The 22,016-nt window shown below is 32.1% G+C and overlaps 2 protein-coding genes and 1 long non-coding RNA gene across 3 annotated transcripts in view; 1 reads left to right on the top strand and 2 right to left on the bottom strand.

Annotated features, from left to right (window-relative positions):
- Positions 1-22,016, bottom strand: part of LOC123875177 (protein doublesex) — a 272,131-nt gene that overhangs the window by 40,630 nt on the left and 209,485 nt on the right. The window lies entirely within an intron of this gene.
- LOC123875300 lies at positions 18,138-20,582 on the bottom strand. Its single transcript, XM_045921050.1, has 2 exons — positions 19,664-20,582; positions 18,138-18,705 (listed from the first exon to the last, which is right to left on the bottom strand). Coding segments are annotated over exons 1-2 (570 nt in total). The 5' UTR covers positions 19,666-20,582.
- Positions 20,674-21,498, top strand: LOC123875179. Its single transcript, XR_006798092.1, has 2 exons — positions 20,674-20,829; positions 21,021-21,498. It is a non-coding gene; the product is annotated as an uncharacterized LOC123875179 (long non-coding RNA).

The following is a 22,016-nucleotide window of genomic DNA, read 5'->3' as shown; positions in this document are numbered from 1 at the left end:
ATTACTAACAATTATGATCAATTTTATGGTCGAAGTAAAGGATTTTTATTTTTATTTATTTATAAAGCACTTATCATAAAATTATTATCGGCCTATCACACTTTTCAAAAGTTGAATGGAAGATATAACTTTAATTAACGTTAAACCCGTCCGTTAAACAAGTTTAAGTTAATGTTAATTCAATAAATAACTAGAATGCAACAGTGAAATAAAAGTAACTACTTAATAGAAATTGTGATAGTAATGTTAAACAAGAATGTTTATGTTAATAACGGAATCATTAGCGTTAATTATTGCGAGTCGCCAATAGGGCGCTGATCCGGTGACTAGGGATTATTGCTCTGAATAAGTACGAAACACCACCTGTAATCGGGGGCTACTAAGTGTGGTACAAGTTGAAAGCTTAAAGTGGATTAAAATACTGCTTTTCAACATTAACTTCAGAAGTTTAAGGTTAAAACGGGTTAAAGTATTGATTTTTTAATAGTAACTGCCGATTTGCTGGTTGCTTCTCTGTGAACTTTGCGTATCGAAGTATTCGATTAACTAAAAGACACGAATTTGACTTGATAAGTGCCTATCAAATAGGCCTCCAGTAATAAATTGAATAAGATCAGTTTGTGTTTGTGTTAGTAAGGACAAAAGTTACATACTTTAGAGACTTTGTTTTTGTTATAGCCATTTAAGTTAAATGCATGGTCAATTAAGCATGCGATAAATTGCGGATACGAAACAAGAAGATTATAAAATACACTATTAGTGATGTAAATCAAAAAAAAATCGATACTCAATTATTATGCACGATTCTGATACATTACTGAGACTTAGAGTAGGTAGTACCGGGATTACCAGGAGTTGCAAATATCTACCACATTTATTTTTACAAAATAAATATGGTAGATAATATTTGATAGAATACAAATAAAGATAATTTATTTTGTATATTCAATTTAGTAAAATATCTGTAAAAAGATACAAATCGCTTGTATGTTAGACCAACGCCCTTGCAACTTTGTTGCAAGCGACATTTACGTTACCATACAGGGCACTTGAAATGCCATCCGTTGTTTTTATAACGCCCAAGCGCAGACAGTATTTGATACTGGAATCAGGGTTGTCACCTCGTAACAGTTGCAATACTTTTTACCAGACTGCAGGAGAGTTTTGAATTAAGAAGTCGATGTATGTTTCTCGATTCATCGTTATCTTTCATCCACTCATAATTCCTAATCTATTCATTAGATTTTTTTTATAATTTATTAAATATTTTTGCCGTTGAAATGCCATTGGCTTTATGACATAATAATTAATTTAAATTATAAAAGAAACAAAAAATGAGGAAATATCAAATGTGTTGAGTTTGGTAATGCAATGGTTATTTATTATTGCTTAGATTCGATTTGATATAATTACAAATTAATATTAAAAATACTTAATACCGTTTCTACCGTGGTTTCATTATAGTGTATTTTGTTGTGTTTTGATTTGGAACTAAATAGTCTTGTTTAATAGATAAAAAATAAGGAACTACGGAACTAGTGTGGCAACCCTGAACGTACTGCCAACTGAACATAGCGGGTTTACTGTAGTACGTTATTAATCCGCGATCAAATTAAAAATAGTCCTGCTGTTTTGAGTTATGATGACGTCTTATGAATTTTACCGACATCATTTATAAATTTGTTGCAGAATTAGTATGTAAGTAATAAATATACGTGTCACATATTTTAAAACAGAACAAATTACCATTTAATTTCTATCAATTAGCTATCTAGCTTATTCCCGCGACTTCATCCGCATTTCTTTATTTATTGATTACTAGCCGATGCCCGCGACTTCGCCCGCGTGGATTAAGGTTTTTTGAAATCCCGTGGGAACTCTTTGATTTTCCGGGATAAAAAGTAGCCTATGTGCTAATCCAGGATATTATCTATCTCCATTATAAATTTCAGCCAAATCCGTCCAGTAGTTTTTGCGTGAAGGAGTAACAAACACACACACACACACACACACACACACACACACACACACACACACACACACACACACACACACACACACACACACACACACACACACACACACACACACACACACACACACACACACACACATACAAACTTTCGCCTTTATAATATTAGTGTGACCCGCATAGATCTCAAGTTTCTAGACCGGTTTAAGCTGTACGTTGTTAATAAATAATTATGTCAGTTTATAAGTTTATCTTTACATATTATGGTAAAGGTAAAGAAAAAGAACGAGATAATATTGTTATAGATTTATCTTTTATCAACTTGCGATAGTATATATTATTATAGTCTAGCTTTTTCTTCAAAAAAATCTTTTTAAACCCAAAATAACAACGCCAAGTCCAAACTCTTGGACCTAGTAAGTTCCTCTGTGTGTGTGCCTTATAACACAGTAGTACAGGCAGATTTTCCGAAATTCGCACATAATTTGTTTTGGCCGATTGAAGCCGAGGGGTGATGGCTAGTTTAAATTATGTTCATAGTAACGATGGCCATTGGAACCGATAAGTAAAGTAGGTTCGTCACTTAGCATTATTTTATGGACTGAAGATTAGTAGTGGGAAGCGACTGAGGAAGACAGAAATGGATGTGCAGGCGCTCTTCAGAGAGCCAAAGAACCATTACATCAGTGTGTGGATGTCCAGAAGCAAATACTTTTACTCAGGCACTAGCCCTATTTTAAATTTGGAATCTGTAAAACCACCATCATCATATCAACCGATAGACGTCCACTGTGGACACTGGTCTCTTGTAGGACGTCCACACGCCATTGCCTTGCACTCGCTTCAATCCAGCGGCTTCTTGCGACTCGTTTGATGCCATCTTTCCACCTAGTCCGATGCGTTTTCTGGTGCAAGATCGCCATTCTAGCACATTGGGACCCCAACGTCAACGAGCTTTTTGCCAACACCATTGCCAGTTCAGCTTCGCAACCATACAGCTATGCCGTTTGTGTGGTTCTTCTACGGATTTTCCCATTTCTGATTTGATCACGGAGAGAAACTCCAAGCTCCCTCCATCTCAGAGTGACTTTTAGCTTTCTTATCTGTGAATTAAGTGGGCGCAATCCTTTTTAAATATTTATATCGTACCTATTCGATTAAAGATTCCGCTCCGATCGTAAAGTGCTAACTTTATGTTACTCCAATAACTTAAAGCAATTTTACGCTAAATACGAGTTTGCGATATGCAGCTTAGTATTCGAATATTATTAAAAGGCCTACCATACACACTATATACATTTTGTTTTTATGGTTTTAATCGGTCATTGACTACATTGGAAGCTACGGTGCTGGAATTATTTCGGTTGTCAAACTTTTGCTGTTAAAGACCTATTGTTATACTTAATACATATTCTTGGACTTTATAGTTTGATTTATTAAGTACACCTACAATATTTTATATTGACGTTATTTTTGTGTATGATAATATAGAATACTAGATGATACCCGCAACTTAGTCCACGTGAATTTATGTTTTGTAAAAATCGCTTGGGAACTCTTTAATTTTCCGGGCTAAAAGAAGTTGAAATCTCGTTAGAACTCTTTGAATTTTCGGGACCAAGCCGGAAGTGACCCGAAATAAAAGCTATCTCCGCATCAAACGTCAAAATCATCAACAGATAGACAGACAGACCCACTTGCGCATTACAGTATTATTAACGATATTGGGAAAGATAAAACAACAAAAAAGCCATTAATATACGAGATGATTTTTTTTTGTAGCGCCATGCAGGATAGTAGTGCTACATCGTCAAGTGTGCCGTAGCCCTTAGAAATCAAATAAATGTAATATGTAATTAATTTATGCTGTGGAAATCCATATTTCCATTTACTTAATACATTTTATCGAGCTGCAATGTTGTAAATGTTACCAACATATAAAAAGTTCAAGTTAAATATGCTGATAACAGGCATTACTGGCTAATTTTATACCCTGATACTTGAATAGACAGCTTGCGATAAAATTATGTAACCAGGAAATCCGTAGGAGAGCAAAGGTGACTGACATAGGGTCAAAGAACCTGTTGGGCTATAAACCGCATACCAGCAAGCGCATCGTAAGAACACTGTCAGCCCTCTCGACCAACGGCCATGAGGAGGTAATGCAGACAGGCGGATGAGGAAGTCACAGGTACAGGAGTGGTAACTGGTAGCGTGCTCTCTGAAAGGTCTTTATCCAGATGTTTTTGAAAAATTACAATTTTTTCGATTAATTTATTTTATTTATTTTTATTTATTTGATATGCCGATGATAATTTGTAACAACATTCAGTAGTTAAAAATAGATTATAAAAGTTATTAAAAAGGTTGTTAAATAGGTTGTTTAAGGAGTTTACATCCAATCCCAACGGCCCAGTGGTTAAGATTTCGGTCTTCTGTTCGGGGAATCCGGGATTCAACCCCGGCACGGGTACTAATCGCCAGCGGTCGGACAAGCGCCGTCAAATTTGCCACAAAGTGCTGTTTTGTTAATCCATATAAATAAAAACGCGCGACTGCAATGCTGTCAGTCAGTTCATCGACTGAATTTATATGGATTTACAAAGCAGCGCAAAGGCAGCGCGACTGCAGCTTTGCAGCCGCGCGGCCACTTTGCGGTAATTTGATGGCGCCCTTAGTCACGCTGAAAACATTATGTCTTGTATAATAACAGCTGATAAATTAATTGTTACAAGTACATTAATGATATTCCCTCATTAGAGTTTGCAAAGGGCATCGGTTGCCTAACACTGATGCCCATTGATGCATGCTAGTTTTAAGCGTATTGAAAAAATACCTGTGCTTTGACTTTTATTTAACGAATGGGAATAATAACCAACAAAAAGTATGAAATATTGACAAGACATGAGTTATGGTAGATAAATAAAACCTGCTAATTGGAACACGATCAAAGAACATTTATAGAGTTTATCTGTACTTATCTACAGCTAAATTAACAGAAGTGGCTGTCTGTTTCGTTTGGACATTTCATCATGTATCTACTTTTTATAAAGCTCATACATGAGCTTAAACAAGTTATCAAAACTGAAACATTTTAAAACAATTTACATAATTTTTTGTCTGTTGTCTTTATGTTTAATTGGATGAGCTAGATAAGAAGTGATAATGGATTTTGAAAAAAAAAATATCTAATTTCGTGCGGCCCAAATTTAATTAATCATATACCTATCTAGCTACAATGCTAAAGAACCTTGCTTAGGTGTTGTTAAAGATACACAGATACATTGATTTTTCTGTGGAAATAGGCATTCCTAATTAATTTTCAAAAATAGCCAGTTTTAAGGAAAGCAATAAAAGGAACAGAGTGACAGCCGCAAGCACAAAGCTCGTGTTACTAAAACATAACATGCAATCGATTCCTTAAATCGAAACTAAACTAATCGATTAAATCGAAACTATCAATCAGTCATAACTTATTTTATAACTCGCGGCCGATGAGTGGCCGATATCATTGCTGTTATTTCAATCGCTCGGTTGATCCGAGTGTATAATCAGAATCGGACGAGATTTATGTGAGTGAGCAATAAATTAGACCTTTAGTAAACGCGAGCGAATTTTTCCAAACAATCAAGTTCAAGAAAACAATAAAATGAAACAGAATATATTGTAAAATAGGTACAAAAGATCGTATTGAAAATAAACAACACATATCGATCCCCTTCGATCATAATTTTATACATAAATAAGTGGTCAGTGTCATTGTTATTTCAATCGCTCGATTGATCCGAGGATGTAATCAAGATCGGACGAGATTTACGTGAGAAGTAATAAATTAGTTTTGTATTCGCGTGCTGAAATAATTATCATGTCTACATTCTCGTGAGGATAAATAAAAAAGGCACGGAACGACGACAGTGAATAATGTCACAGACGCAAGACAGGCAGGCAGCTCGCGCACAGGCGAACTAGAAAATGTTTTTTTCTTAACAGGGCTCTCTCCGTCACTTACTCCATACAATCGTAGTTAATAGTAGTTGTAGTTCCAATTTCATTTGAATACTAAGCAACCAAAGTCCATGAAATGCAGACATATTCTTGAAACTAATATCTGTGCCTGTGGTGTTTTAGATTTTTCTAAAAATATATAGTTTTAAAATTATAGGGGCTCAAAGATTTGTATGTAAATTTTTAAAACCGCGTAACTTTGAAACCGAATATTTAAACAGAAATCTGGAAAACCACAGGCATAGATATTAGTTTCTAGAATATGTCTGCATTTCATGGACTTTGGTTGCTTAATATTCAAATGAAATTGGAACTACGTTTGTATGGAGCGAGTGACGGAGAGACCCCTTTTAATTTTTTTATTCTCACATAAGTTAGGCCTTGACTACAGTTTAACTTCATGGTAAGTGATGATGCAGTCTAAGATATAAGCGGTAGCTCGCTTACATCTTAGACTTATGAAAGGGGTATGGCAGTTTAAGAAATCAAGGCCATCATTGTTATAGACTACACCAATTGCGCATTGATGCAAAAAAAAAAACAATCATGTGAGGGAAAACTAATAAAAAACGCAGGTAAAACAAGCACGTATTATAAAAAAAAAATACAGTACAAATTCTTTGGCCTTGGCATATCGATTTTAATTTGCTTGAATAAAATTGAAATTGGCTACGATTATGCGAAGAGTAGTTGGTGTCATTGTTGTTATTTCAATCGCCCGATTGATCCAAGTGTATAATCAGGATCGGACGAGATTTATGTGAGAAGCAATAAATTAGACCTCTCGTATCCGCGAGCGAAAATAATAATATGCTGTTGGAGCTGCGCTACATTCTCGCGGGAATTAAAAAACCGGCCAAGTGCGAGTCAGACTCGAGTAGATAGGAATTGGCTTATCTTGATCAGGGATCATTCATTCATTCGAATGATCCCTAATCCAGATAATCCAATTCCTACATTTTGAATACTGAAAATGGTAGTATTCGAATGCTTGAATAGTGAATGATACCATATTTAAATACTGAATAATGGGTATATTTGAATACTTGAATACTGAATAATGGATATATTTGAATACTTGAATACTGAATAATGGATATATTTGAATACTTGAATACTGTATAATGGATATAATCGAGTACTTGAATACTGATACTTCATCGAATGGATGAATACTGAATAGATACTTCATTCGAATGCATGCATACTGAATAGTTACTTCATTCGAATGAATGAAAACTGAATAGATACTTCATTCGAATGCATGAATATTGAATAGATACTACATTCGAATGCATGAATACTGAATAGATACTTCATTCGAATGCATGAATACTGAATAGATACTTCATTCGAATGCATGAATGCTGAATAGATACTTCATTCAAATTCACTGAGTGACTACGGAGGTAGTATAATATATACGGATAGTAAAACAACCGAACTTCAGTACAAAATTTTATTCTCTAAACACCATTTTCTTAAACATAGTACATTTTTTAATGCGCATATTTTAGTATGAAAAATACAACTATATGAATCACTTGCCATATTATATTTTTCATGTAAACTTAACAAATTTGGGCACTCTTTATCTTCTAAATTATAAATTGTGCTATTTTGTAACATTTGCATTAACCATAACCGTTTTTCAATACCTTTGACATAAATTGTTTTATTTTGTAAAATCTTCTGAATAATATGTTTACAGTTCGAATACGATATGTATCCCTCATTCCAAAGAATTCCTCTATTTCTTTCAATCCAACTAACATGCCGTCTTTCAGTTTTAGTCAAATCATAAAATGGATATGGTGATTTGATCAGGAAAGTTTGTATGCGGTTATTACAATGAATAGCAATTTCTTTTAAAATAAACTCATTTTCATCAGTTTTAAATCCTTGGACATCTACTATTATGGCATTCATGATATTTTTCGCACTATATTACTCAACGGCTTATATTCTATTAACCGGTCGTTAATAATAAGACAGTAAGCAGTTGTATTTTCAGGGATATCTTGCGAACATTCTATTTCTAATCGCACATCCACGAGTCCACTTTTTAAATTTTCGTTTTGTCTTGAACAATCAATAATAAAAAGCGGTGCTTTATCTTTAAAATTTAACATATCAAGCAGTGGGTCCACAGGAACGTTGTAGTAAGACTGACGAAACTTTGTATACATTTCATATAATATACTATATTTATTTTCATCAAATTTAAGATTTAGTGATTCATAAGGATAATATTGTGAATTTAGAAATAATGTTACATTACTTACTTTACAATGGTCAAACAAAGAACTATCTAAAGACTTTTTGTTTTTTCTGTTAGTTTGTAGTCCTAATATAACATACCGAGGCTTTTCCAACTGTGAAACAGTTTTGACTGCCCAAGAATGTTTTGTAGTTCTAGGCAAAAATGCATATTCATATAAATCCCAGTTTCTGAAAGCTAACTGAATAGGTTTGTCTTTTTCTAATATTTTCAGCAACGTTAGTCTTTCGCGATCTGATACTTTCACCTGCGGAACACGCCATTGTATTCTTTCTATATTAATTTGTATGTCGTGAGCATCATCTAATTTCACGCTGTTTAAATTAGAATTGCTTCGATTTAAAACCAGTTCATGTTTACAATTTATAATTATTTTATTATAGTCTTCAGCAAATCCCATTATTTTATTTAATGGAATAATTAGACTGAAGGAACCGTCATTACTTTTGAATCCATTCATGTTCCAACCCCATATTGCTGCGACTTTACTTTGACCGGTATTCATAGATATAAGCGATTTTATTGTTGTTGTTATTCCAGGATTCTTAATACGATCTATTTCAACACCATTTATCTCATATCTAATGTCTTGAAACAAAAACATCATTGCATTGTTAGTAAACTCAACGGGTGTATTAATGGGTTTATGGTCTTTACCAATAATCGTTGCTTTTCCTTCGATATAAATAAAACTGGCAGATGGCAATATGTAAATATCTTGTTGGTGTATAGGGATCCGAATCTCATCATTTTCTTTAAAACTATTATTATAAGGGCTATATGTGTGAATTTCATAACTTTCGATAGAGTTATCAAATTGTGGAATATCAGTAACCTGGAGTATATTCATCTTAATTTAAATCCTAACGAGCGAAGAAACTCTTTATTACTTCTTGTAAGTTTTTTATAAGATTTAATACGTCTGTAACGTTGCTCAACTCGAGGAGTAGTAATACGTTTTGTTAAAGTATTTGAATTTTTATTAAACACAATCATCCTGTTTTCTCAAATGGAGACGTAGGTTGAAACACTCTTCTCTGAAATCAATGTACCGACCTTGTTCGTCAAGAATTTTTATATTTATTGATGATATGATATTTTTATTCACAGGAAAGTAAATAATATTTTTCGGTACTTCTATAAATCTATACCCAGGTGGAACGTTCGGCACAAATTCATATAAAATATGAGATGGAAATCCGTTAGTATATGACCCCTTTATTAGATCACATTCGACTCTTATCACGGACAAAGGAAGAATGTTGACTGGGTTCTGAGATTCGTGCCATTTATTTGCTTCTAATTTAACATTTGGAAAACCCAATATCGATCCTATGCTATTATCTTCATCAAAGTTCATCGTATTAGAACAAAATATTAAACATTTTAATGTGTTGTTATTTGGTTTAATTATTATATCACAATCTGTGACTTGACTTCGAATGTGATCAGCTATATCATATAGGCCATAAGCACCACACGGTATTTTTAATTTTTTACCATTGCCATAAGCAAATACATTATTGCTCTCATTAATGTTGGGGATTGAATTGAGAGCTGAAAAATAAATTAAGCCACACTCATATTTATCGTCTATGTTAAGAGGAGGTTGAAAACTTGATTCAAGTAATGGTCTTTTGCCCGTGATGGTTATTGCAATAGACATGATAACACACTAAACAATACGAAGTGCTTACGATCTATTTATTTATTTTCTTATCATGCCAAAATTTGTTCAAAAACTTTAAACACAAGTGTCCACAATTATATGGATGATTACGCTGAATGTTTTCATAATTATAATACATTTCGGAACCAACATATTGAATTAATTCTTTTGGTGGTTTTAAATTACCATAACTGTCAAAGTACTCGATATGATTATTGTATTTTGCGTAAGCTACCCAATGACTGCCAGGATTATTTGAGCTATCTAAATTAACGATACCACATTCTTTCTTATGAGGATGTTTAGGTAGCTCATCTCTCATAAATACTCCTCGAAAATAAGGAATACTGCTTGAATAATTCATAATATCTATATTAGTAAGAGCTCTATTGGGTAGCCGACTATTTAGTTTTTTTTACTAGATACATAAATTCCGAAACCTTCCTTAAAAGGTTTAACGCTTAATCCTTTTCCAATAGATAATGATTCTATTTTTTCATTGTGCCTTTTTAACTCATTCAAACGTTTTTCAGCTGCTTTATAATCATTAATAGCTTTAGCTATACCCGATGCACCACCAGCTAAACTACCCACGGCAGATAGCCCAGCAAGAATAGGTATCAATGGTAGAAACCCTCCCGTTTTCGGAATAGGAATAATACGAGGAATCTTTACTGTAGTGTTTGTTGCTAGTTCCTTAGCAGCTGCCATTGCCAACTTTATCGCCATATTTTTACCCTTTGGTTTTAATTTTTTAAGATGTTTATTTGTGTGAGATATGATATATTTCAATTGTTTCTTTAATCCACCACCACTTATATCTTTTGCTGCTTTGTTAATTCCTAAACCGGCTCCATATTTAACTTTCGCTATCATCGCTTTATTAACTATATGTGCTGCTATCTTTTCTTCTAAGCTGGCATCTGATGCTGTTATGCGGTTCCGTGCCATGTTCATCAGTTTTATATCAGCTTTATGCCGATCACTCAAATCAGATGATTGCTGATAGGCTATGTCGTGTTCTTTACAATATTCGTCCAACTGGTTAATTCCTTTCTTTTTGTACGATTTTGTACCTGGTCCACAATAGTTATATCCGGGTAGATGGAGTTCAAAAGGCAAATGATTAATAAACCAATTTAAGACACTGCTCTTGTTCATAATCTTTAATATACTGATTAAACTGATAAAACGTGTCTGTTTAAATAGTTATTTTATTTAAACTTATAGAATAATATTAGTCTTATCAATCCAACTATTTTCATCGACAGGTAGTCCTAGCCATTTTACAAATAGTTTGTTTCCTCTTTTTTTTAGTACTTTTTCCACAAGGTATATATTCGGATGTTTTGTTTTCTGTAATTCTTGAGAATAAAATGCACCTAAAATTGGCTGACCTCTAGAATCTTCTATCAGATATGTAATCGGATTTGTTTCATTCACTTTACTTATTTTAAATAGTTCCGTCGACCAATTAGGTGTATATCCCTTTTCAAACATACTTTTGTGTTTACTTACACGCACAAAATCCCCTACTTTCAAACAACTGAATCGATTTCCAACTTTTGATTGATGTTTTTGAAATTGATATTTTTCTAAAATCTTTCTTTTATTACTTGTATCGACTTCGCACGGTTTTCGATTAATAGTACGGTGATGTGTATTGTTGTATTCACTAATTATTTTACTCAAGGTACCATCATTCCACTTGTATTTTCCTTTTAGACTGAACTCTTTGTACAATTTTGATTTGAGTGTTCTGATAAATCTCTCAACAATTGATGCCTTTTTTGTAGTGTAAGTTGAATAATGATTTATATTAAATATACTAGTCAAATTTTTGAATTTATCGTTATAAAATTCAGTACCAAAATCAGTTTGTAAGTTTTTAGGTTTACGTCCTTTTTCTAATATTATCTTAAATGCTTTACACACATCTTCTTTTCTTTTACATTTTAATGGAATGGCCCAAGCATATTTTGAAAAAGTATCAATAACTGCCAAAATGTATTTATAACCTAAATTTTCCTTAGATACAAACTGCATATCTATCAAATCGGCTTGCCACAGGTCATCTATGTCCCTCATTTCTACTCGTCTCCGAGGAAAATTTACCCTTGCATATTTATGTATTTCGTTTATCACGTCTAACTTGCTCATTTTTATGAAAATTACCCTTAACGATGTTTTCTAATTGAGTTATTCTAGTGATTAAATTTGTAACTAGATCATTCACAGTTGTTAATTCTTTCTTGTAGTCTGAGATAGAATTATCGACATATTCTTTTGTCACACTATCATTGGCATCAACAGGAATATGCAAGTTTTTTATTATTTTATTGCTAGCATTTAAATTGCCATCACTTAATACTTTCAGAGGGCATTTATTAATAAACACTGTATCGTCAATTTTTGGTTTTTTATATAAAGGGTGCCCGAAAATATCTACGTTCATCTTTGAGAACCAATTGAATACTAAATAACTGTTCGTAGTGCAACCATTTTTATTCTTTAATGATATCGGCTTCTTTTAACTCTTCAATTATTGATATAATCTCATTGTCGTGATTACTATTGCCAGCCTGTTTTGAGGCAATTAGTAATTTTAACCTGTCAACTAATTCATTAGGATTATCCCAATATACTAAATCTATATTAGATTTATACTTTTTTAGTGTAGGTAATTTACCTCCTTGCTTCGCATTACTCTTTGACTCAAAAAATAATGGCTTTATGATTTCTCGATATTTTGTACCTTTATCACCTTTAATTTGCCTATAAGCATTATAGTCTCTCTTATGTGCATTAGTGTGATGTAAAATATCTTTGTAAACCAATTTATCTGTCTCTAAGATAATTGATAAATTAGGTTTCTTGCGTAGCAATAGTTCTTTAAGGCCAGGAGTCAATTCATATGAACGCCCGCCAATGTTGATCATTATAGATTTATCCCCAGTTAAAGCATTTTCATTTTTAGTGAATCGTACAACTGAATCTCCAATCATTAAATTTTTATCTTGTTCCTTTCGTATTCCGAACGGTATGTCCATACTGTCATATATATCTATAATATCATCCTTCTGTAACGACACATCCAAATCTGTCTGTTTTGACTTATGAACACTATCAATTTTATCTTCATTATATTCTGAATTTATTTCTAAATCTTCATTATTTAACTTATTACTCTTACTATCTTTATTTTTTGTTTGAATAGTGTTTTCAGAACCCATAAGTTCATTTGTTCCTTTATTTAACTTGTTATTTAAATTTGTAAGTTTAGGTTTATCGTTTAAAACCTTTAACGGCTCGGTTATAGGTTTAAATATTCTATTCAGCACCAAATTAGTTTGATCCTCTGCATTACGTATATGTTTTAATTTATTTCTTATAGAATTTACTGAGTGCACTAATTGTTGTTTAAGACTTTGATCCATGACACTAAATTTACGTGTGCTAGCTATAGAGTAATATTTATTTATGACTTTCTTCTTTTCCCTCCATAATTATATAAGTATAATAGGTTTTACGAAATCTTAGTCAAATTTAATAAAAGTGTCGAATGCTTTTCTGTATCTTCCTTTGTTTATAGAACAATCTTTATTAATAACTAAAAAATCGTAAGGTTTCTTCCACACCATTGCACAGAGATCTTTAAATTTAAACCAAGACATATCTGAATTAATATGCTCATCAAATATATGTTTTAGATTGACATCATCTTGCTTGAATAAAATTAGGAAATTCGCGTTGTCACGTAACAATTGTTTAGGAATCTTAGAGTACGTTTGTGTCAAGTAGAAACAATCAAGTTGCTTATGTCTTCCCATGGCAAAATAGTTACGTATGTTGGTTTGATCTTCACAGACAACGTCATCGAATATAATAATCGAGTTTGATAAAGCTTCGTTAGGATGAATAATGTTATTGTCTTCAAAAACAAAAAAATTTACTTCTGGAATGCTTTTGAGAACAACACTCAAAAATTTGTATTTTGGTTGAAATGCTGTTTTGGAATAAAGATATATATTTCTAAACTTTAGTCCATTTGTATGTAATAATAAACTAAGCATAACATTCGTTTTCCCGCAATTAGATGGCCCGCAAATGATACAACGAATAGAATTTGGCAACAGTTCGCTATGTTTTACACATAACTTGTTTTCGAGTATCTTATCTAAAGTATTTATTTCCAATGAAAGATCCTGTTTAATCAATTTCATTGTATCATTTGATTAATATATCTTGTGCAAAGCTTTTTATAGGTAAACGATAAAAAATTAAATTATAGCATTGTCTCTTTCAGTATTCCATCTTAAAAATAAAAATATATAGAAATAATTTTGGACCCATAATTTATTTATTTGAATCCGTCTATAAATAAGTCATAAGTATTCTCAAAATAAAACAAGTGATTGTGCTCTTATTCATAATATATTGATTCGTCAATAGTATCATACGAAGTATAAATATTAAACAATCATACCTAATATAATCTGGAATCACAGAATAGCATAAAATTATGGTAATAAACCTTTTAATTCTAACATTTGTAATTTTACATTTAAATCTTAAAATTCAAAATATTGTATTGCAATGACCCCAAGGTAAGGTTTCAATTTGGTTTGAAAGTATTTGTCTTTTATCATCAGTTTTATTCAAGACTACTTTATTTACTTCTTGAGAATATAATACATGTTTAATCGATTTTATCATGTTCATTTTACTTTTGAAATTAACGTCGCTGTTTAAAGTGCTATTGTAATGTTTTAACTTTAATCGTTTTGTTACAGATTTAGATACACCTTTTGCCTTTTTAATTTGGATCTTTTTACTGTTAATACAATAAAGCTTAGCTCTCAATCCAGTGAACTCAGTGATGATTTCACCTCCAAGTTCATCTTTAAATAGACCCGGAATTTTCGCATTAACTCTAGGCATATTACAGCAATTATTCACATCAAAATTACTAGTGTCAAAATTTGTTATTTCATCTTTCATATCTTTATAAAAATCTTTGGTTTTTATAAAATATAAAAGACTATCTGTGTCAGTATAACAAAGTCGTACTTTATTTCGATATTTGTTTTTAATAAAGTCATAGTGAAATTTATATAAGTGTTGTTTTGCATATTCCAGAACCGTGAAACCGATATATATAGGTCTGTCAAGTATTATTTTTTCCGGACTCAGATGAATTGCAACTAAGTCTTCGGAGAAAACTGTAATGTTTTTTAAATTAGGTTTCGCAATCAACTTTTCGGCACTGAGCTGTTTGTTAGTTTTATTGTTGTTATCATTCCACTTGGTTACTAACTTAATATTAACCTGTTTCCTCTTATTTTCAATAGTTTTTCCAAATATAGCATTATTTAGAAGCTTGAAAAAATCCTTCTCAAAATCAGATGATGATGCTTGGCGTAATCGAGTATTTAAGTCAATGTATTTTTGTAGAAAGTTTTGTTGTCTAAAAGTTAGAACACGATGAATTGTTCGTATAATAAGCCCATTCTTCAAGCATTCTTTTAAATGAACGTAATGTATCACATATTTAAATTTATCATACAAATTTGCTATTAATTTTGGGTTTTTACCTCCCGGAGGAGTGAATTTTTCTACCGCAAAAGGTAAATCACTGTGCGCATTATGTAAGTACTCAGGATATGCTAAATCCACTTCCAAAATATATCCAAAATCTGATTCATTTGATATGTTTGCAATGTCTAAGTTATCAATTTCGGTCGTGGATAACAGTCGGAAGTCAGATATAGGAAGCTTTTTAGTCATTGCATAACCATATAAGTTATTGCAGTCGAGGTATATCAAGTAAGTTGATGGTTGAGAATCATCGAAATCTGACAGATATTTATTATTAGCTACAGCGTTACGAAGAGAACACTGGGCTAATCCTCCACGTATTCCTTTTTCTAAAAATTCATATATCTCCAGGTCACTAATTAATTCTAACCGGATACCTGTATATAATAACATCGCATCCCAGGTTAAACTTGAAGCGGTGACATAATAAGCCGGATCAAGTTTATAATGTCGTAAACAAGTATTTCTAAAATTTTCAAATATATCGCAAAGAAGAAATACATCTGTTTTTAGATATAAATCTGTGTATTCATTCAAGGATTTAATAGAAAATAGATTCCATACACTTTGAGCATGTTTGTATTCATCATCATTTATATGTTCACCTTTCAAACTATTGTAAAAACAATCCTTTGAAGGAAGAGCAGTTTCTTCATATTTTTCAATAGAATCCATATACTCGTAAGGGTAAACACCTTTTTGAAGTAGCAACTTCAATTGGTCTTTGTTTTGAAATTCTCTGGATAAATTAACAAAATCTTTTTCGTGTAAATTTTTAGATAATACATCTAGGCTTGAATTGAGGAATTGAAAAGAATCTATAAATTTTATTTGAATAGGAAATGAACAACTATATTTATTTTTTAATACTTTCGTTACAGTAATATATTTCTCTTTCGATTTTGGTATTATTTTAAAATAACCGTCGTATTTTGCTAACTCCGTAATAAAAAGATGACAATCATAGCCCGCCAAGTTATGAAAAACCACAGGCACGAATGAACACACTCTATTTATTAAATTACAATAAGAATGTGCAGGGCCACGATACTCTGAAGTGATATGGTCATGATCACGTACTTTATCATCAAGAAGTAAATTATTACAAATATAGCAATTTGTAGCATTTTCAAAGCTAATTTCTTGTTCCAATGTTAACGGTGTCATGGGTAATTTCTTAGACAATATGCGATAGATTTCTTGAATATCATCTATTAAATATTTTACAAATACTTGCACACAATCTGATCCTTTGTATGTAACATATTTATTTAATTTAGGATCATGAGAACAGCAAATATAGTAACCAAAACAAGACGGTTGGTGCATTTCATATAATCGAGTATTCTCAGATTTATTTTCGTTACACTTCATTAGAATACTTTCAAAGTCAGCATAAATAATAAAATTAATTTTTTGTTGCCTTTCATAGTTTTTGAATTGTAAATAACTATTTTTCGCTGGTAATTCAGTCAATATTTCATTACAATTGTGAGAAGTATATTTTGTTTTACTGGTAAAAGTCTGTAAGCATAACTCACACAAATACATGTTACTTGTGTGATTAGTTACTTGTCGTTTTACCAGCTTCAAAAGATTTTTTATTAAACAGTAATGACCTTTACCATTCTTCTGAATGTACAGCAAATTTATATGGTTACTTTTTCTTGCTGTAGTTATATACAAAGGACCAGTTACATTATGTTTATTATCCAATCCATAAACGTTAATACTCAGTTCATTTATTTTCTCAAACATTTTAATATCTTTATATGATGGTGGAAATGACATATTACCATCTATATTTAGTACTTCTGAGTAATGTGGATACGAACTAGTTCTACAAACATTATTATTTTGTGGAAATAATGCAGCAACTATAGACCATAAAAAACAATGATTGTCATTGTTGCGTATATTTATGCAACTTTTAGTATTTTTAACTACATTCGGAAGAGCTATGTAAGAGCCACCCCTGAAAGGAGAATACTTATTTATGTTTATTTCTAGATGACTCATTGATTCGCAAGTCCAGCCAGATTCGCGATGTTGAAATTCAGATATTTTTTTTTCAAACGTATTAATTGTTTTTAAATATAATTCATGAACATCAGTACCTTTAGATATGATACTATATTTTGTGTTAAATGACTTCAGCTGTTTTTCTCCTGTTTTAGAGAGATAAAAGAAAACAAAAAGCTCGAAGTTTAATTTAACACTTTGAAATCTTTTCAAAGAGTTGTTTATAATTTTAATAACATATTTCTCGTTATCTATTAGGAACGATTCGGGTGTGAGGTACTCCTCAAAAGGACTTAATTTATAACTTATTATTCTATTTTTGAAAGCTGTTGAAATTACTTCAATGTTATTATATTTGGTATTCAATAAACAATTCGACTTATGTAAATTAGTTCTTAAGTGATATTGATATCTATTTTCAGGTATATCAACGTGACAATTTTCACATCTCACCAAGCTGACCTGACTTAGCTTTGGTGCAGGGGTGACTGTAAAAAAAAACAACAACATTATACAAGTTTATTAATTTCATAACATATGTGACAATACAATTTTTCAAAAGAATATTGTGTGACGTAGTGGAATAATTTCTAATAATAGTTGCTGATAAAAGTGGGAGTGCATTTTTTATACTCTTTTCGTGTCGCAATGATGAAGTTTGTTAAGTGGCGCCATGCCTCAGTATCTTCATTTGTGCGGTTTTTAACACATATGATGGCATGACGCCATCTATTTACGGGCTGAACATTTTCGACCTCATCACACCGGTACACTTTCAGGTCAATGAAGTGCGTTCCTGTCTTACCCTCGAAAGATTGTCTTGAATGACCGTTAGCCAGTCTTCTTGTTAAATACGAAACTAAAGGCTGTATTTTTTTGCCCGCTGCTGTAGGTGTAGAGGTCTCTTCAGTCTCGTCATCTTCACTATCTGTGCCGAAAAGATCGTATGCAGTGATCTTTTTTGGTGGCGGTGCGATGGGATTGATGATGGACTTCATTGATTTCTTCGCAACACGCGTCGGTGTGGGACTTGATGGTTCACCGGTTTTTAATTTGTCATGTGCCCTTTTCTTGGATTTCTTTTCAGGCTCAGGCTGCGGCGAATGCTGCGGCGACTCATCTTCTGATGGGAACAACGTTTCAGCACTCTGTCGTGACCTATAATATAAAAAAAAAACATAAATTAGATTACAAGTATGTATTCAAACGTGTCTAGGTATTAATATAAACTTGACAAAAATATCTTGTAACACTTAATGCTTACTATTCAAGCCAGCTAATCATTTGACCGGCAAAGTTACATGGTCACACCATAAAAACATATTATTATCAAAATCAATCGAATACTGGAAGTATTCTTAATATGAGTATCAGTAGGACCCGAGAATCGAACCCGGGACTATTCAAGCCAGCTAATCATTTGACCGACAAAGTTACATGGTCACACCATAAAAACATATTATTATCAAAATCAATCGAATACTGGAAGTATTCTTAATATGAGTATCGGTAGGACCCGAGAATCGAACCCGGGACTATTCAAGCCAGCTAATCATTTGACCAACAAAGTTACATGTACACACATAAAACATATTATTATCAAAATCAATCAAATACTGGAAGTATTCTTAACAGGTAGGATATCGTAATATAGGATAGGTATCGGTAGGACCCGAGAATCGAACCTAGGACTATATTCAAGCCAGTTAACCATTTGCCCGACAAGGTTACGTAAACACAAATAACATAAGTATTATTATTATTATTAACAAAAATAAACCCGAGAATCGAACCCGGGAACTATTCCAGTCAGCTAATCATTTGGCCGACAAAGTTACATGTACACACATAAAAACATAGTATTATTATAACAATCAATTGAATACTGGAAGTATTCTTAATGTAGGTATCAGTAAGATCCGGGAATCGAACCCAGCTAACCATTAGACCGACAAGGTTACATACGCATAAATAACTTACTATTATTATAATCAATTGAATACTGCAAGTATTCTCAATTTAGGTGCCCATGAACGTACCTTGATTGCTCGAAATTATAATATCGAAGATGAGAAAAAAACCATTAAAAATAAAGAATAAATATGATATTACTTACATTTCAGTATCCACCAGATTCCTTGCTTCAGGATAACACAATGATGCTTTAACATCTCGCTTGATTGTTTAAATAAAGCAAAAATGATTTGTCATTAAATTTCCGTAAAGGTCCCTTTACACTATCACTCGCTCTATTATGAATGATGATACAAATCAATATGCTGAGATTCACCAGATAATATCTGACAATAATAATAATTCAGTATAAAGCAGGATGGTTTTTAATCTGGCTTAAAAGGCTGAGTTTGTTGTGGGCTCTTCTCAGACTTGGGCGCGTTTGGAACCCTCATCGCTTTTGTTTTAAGTATGTAATTAATTATCACAATCACATCATCTTACAAATTAAAAAATTTGAATATCAGTGAGCGTAACATGTTACCTATTCTGAATAAATAATTTTCATTTTTATTTAATCTTGTCTTCTTCATGATCACACTTTCCTATTAACATTTTCATGTAAGTATAGGTACGCTAAATTATTATTCTAAAAAAACATTGTTTATGAGTTATGAGGGGAGCAAATGAACAAAATAAGTATACTATAGTGTCGGGGGATAATGTGTAAGAGCCTTAATGTACTTATCATATTATTGCTAACAAAGCAACACTTACTTACAATGTTAGAGATGAATAGGTTACCATTCATTAAGTGATTAAAGTAGGACAAAAATTTTATTGAGTAAGTTATGTGTTCTCCAATAACTATAACTATTATTATTTAAAACATTGAGTTTATAATGGATGGACTAGGTTTGAGCAACCTTAATTACCTTCGCATATTGTACCGTGCTATACGATACAATAAGAATAGTTTGTCTGTTGATTTGTTCGTGCGTAGGTACAAAATACAACATGCAACGTTATTCAATCGTTTTTTACCCGATTAAATAGCAACCAACTTCTTTGCATGAATACAACCTAAGACAAATCCATGATATTTCAAACTGAATGTAGTCCTACAACAACGTGCGCCAGCGTCGGCGACGCTATGTCTAGAGGGTTCGTATTTCACATTCCACATCCAGTTAAGGAACGATCTTTGAATGATAAAACCTGCGATTTTGAACTTTATTGATAATTTAAAAAAAGTATATAAGTTACGTGAAAACTTGTGAAAATTCATTACATTGTACTGGACATCAAAACGTGATCTACAACATGTCGGTAAGACCTGATTTTTTTACTATACATAATAATTAAGTATTAAAATTTGAATAATTTTATTAGTAATCACTTTGTTTTTATTTGATAAACATGACTACCTCTTAGATTCGTTTGATATTCAAATTGCATATTTCATAAACCTAAATTGTTACTTAGTTCAGCATTCATAATAGTATTTTTATTTGTTTCAGGATTCAAATGATCCTTTTAACTTTCAACCCAATACGACCCTTACTCAACGTGTTAGTAATTATTTTCAAAGGGAAAATAATGGGTTAGATATCCCTCCTACTTTAAAAAAGAAAAAAGCCAATGTTGTGTATTCATACATAAAAGTTCCTAATAATGGAGCCAAAGTTATCAGATTGGAAATATATGATGCGGCAAAACTACGAAACACTATGTTTTGTGAATGTGATGCAAATGTCTGTGTTCAATATGTCGTCGATAACGATAACTTACTTTTCGATGAAATCTATAATGGAGCTCACAGTTTAATAACGAAAATACAACGAAGTATGTCCTGCATTGATGTTACTAGTGATTAAAAAATAAGAGTGAAATGCGTTTTTGTGTAAATAATTATTGTTTATAACTAACGATACAAATTGTCTACTCAATCATTATGTAAACTTATTCGAATGCAAATAAACAAACTTTATTATTGAACTTGAATTTCATTTTGAGGGAAATAAAACTAAAGCCTTGTAATGTTGGCTCAGTGTGTCTCCAACCGTAAGCTCGGTGTAACACCAGCTTGCCCTAAAACTGCTTAAGTTGCACATTACATTGTATTAATGCATTGCCTTTTATTACACGGCATACGGTCAACATGATTAAACGTTTTATTTTCTATCACCACCAACACCATCAAAGTTTTATCTATATTCTATATTAGAGACAATTTTCTGTTCTATATCAGTTGAATAGATTACACTGGATGATAACACGCGACTAAAGTGAACTATTTATTTATTCATAAGGAAAAAATGTCACCATGTCTTTAAATATTGGAGATTGTGTAGAAATAATTATAACTGAAAAAAGATTACACGGTCTTCATTTAGTTAAAATTATTGGATACGAACAATACGATGCCATTTTAATACCCTTAAATAAAAGTAATTCAGGTATTTATTTCAAAGTTCGATATCATGGCCAACAACTATCGGCACGAATATTAAGAG

Source organism: Maniola jurtina, chromosome 19 (genome assembly GCF_905333055.1).
Source record: "Maniola jurtina chromosome 19, ilManJurt1.1, whole genome shotgun sequence".
Taxonomy (NCBI): domain Eukaryota; kingdom Metazoa; phylum Arthropoda; class Insecta; order Lepidoptera; family Nymphalidae; genus Maniola; species Maniola jurtina.
Note: the sequence above shows the minus strand (reverse complement) of the source record. Positions and strands in the feature narration are given on the sequence as shown.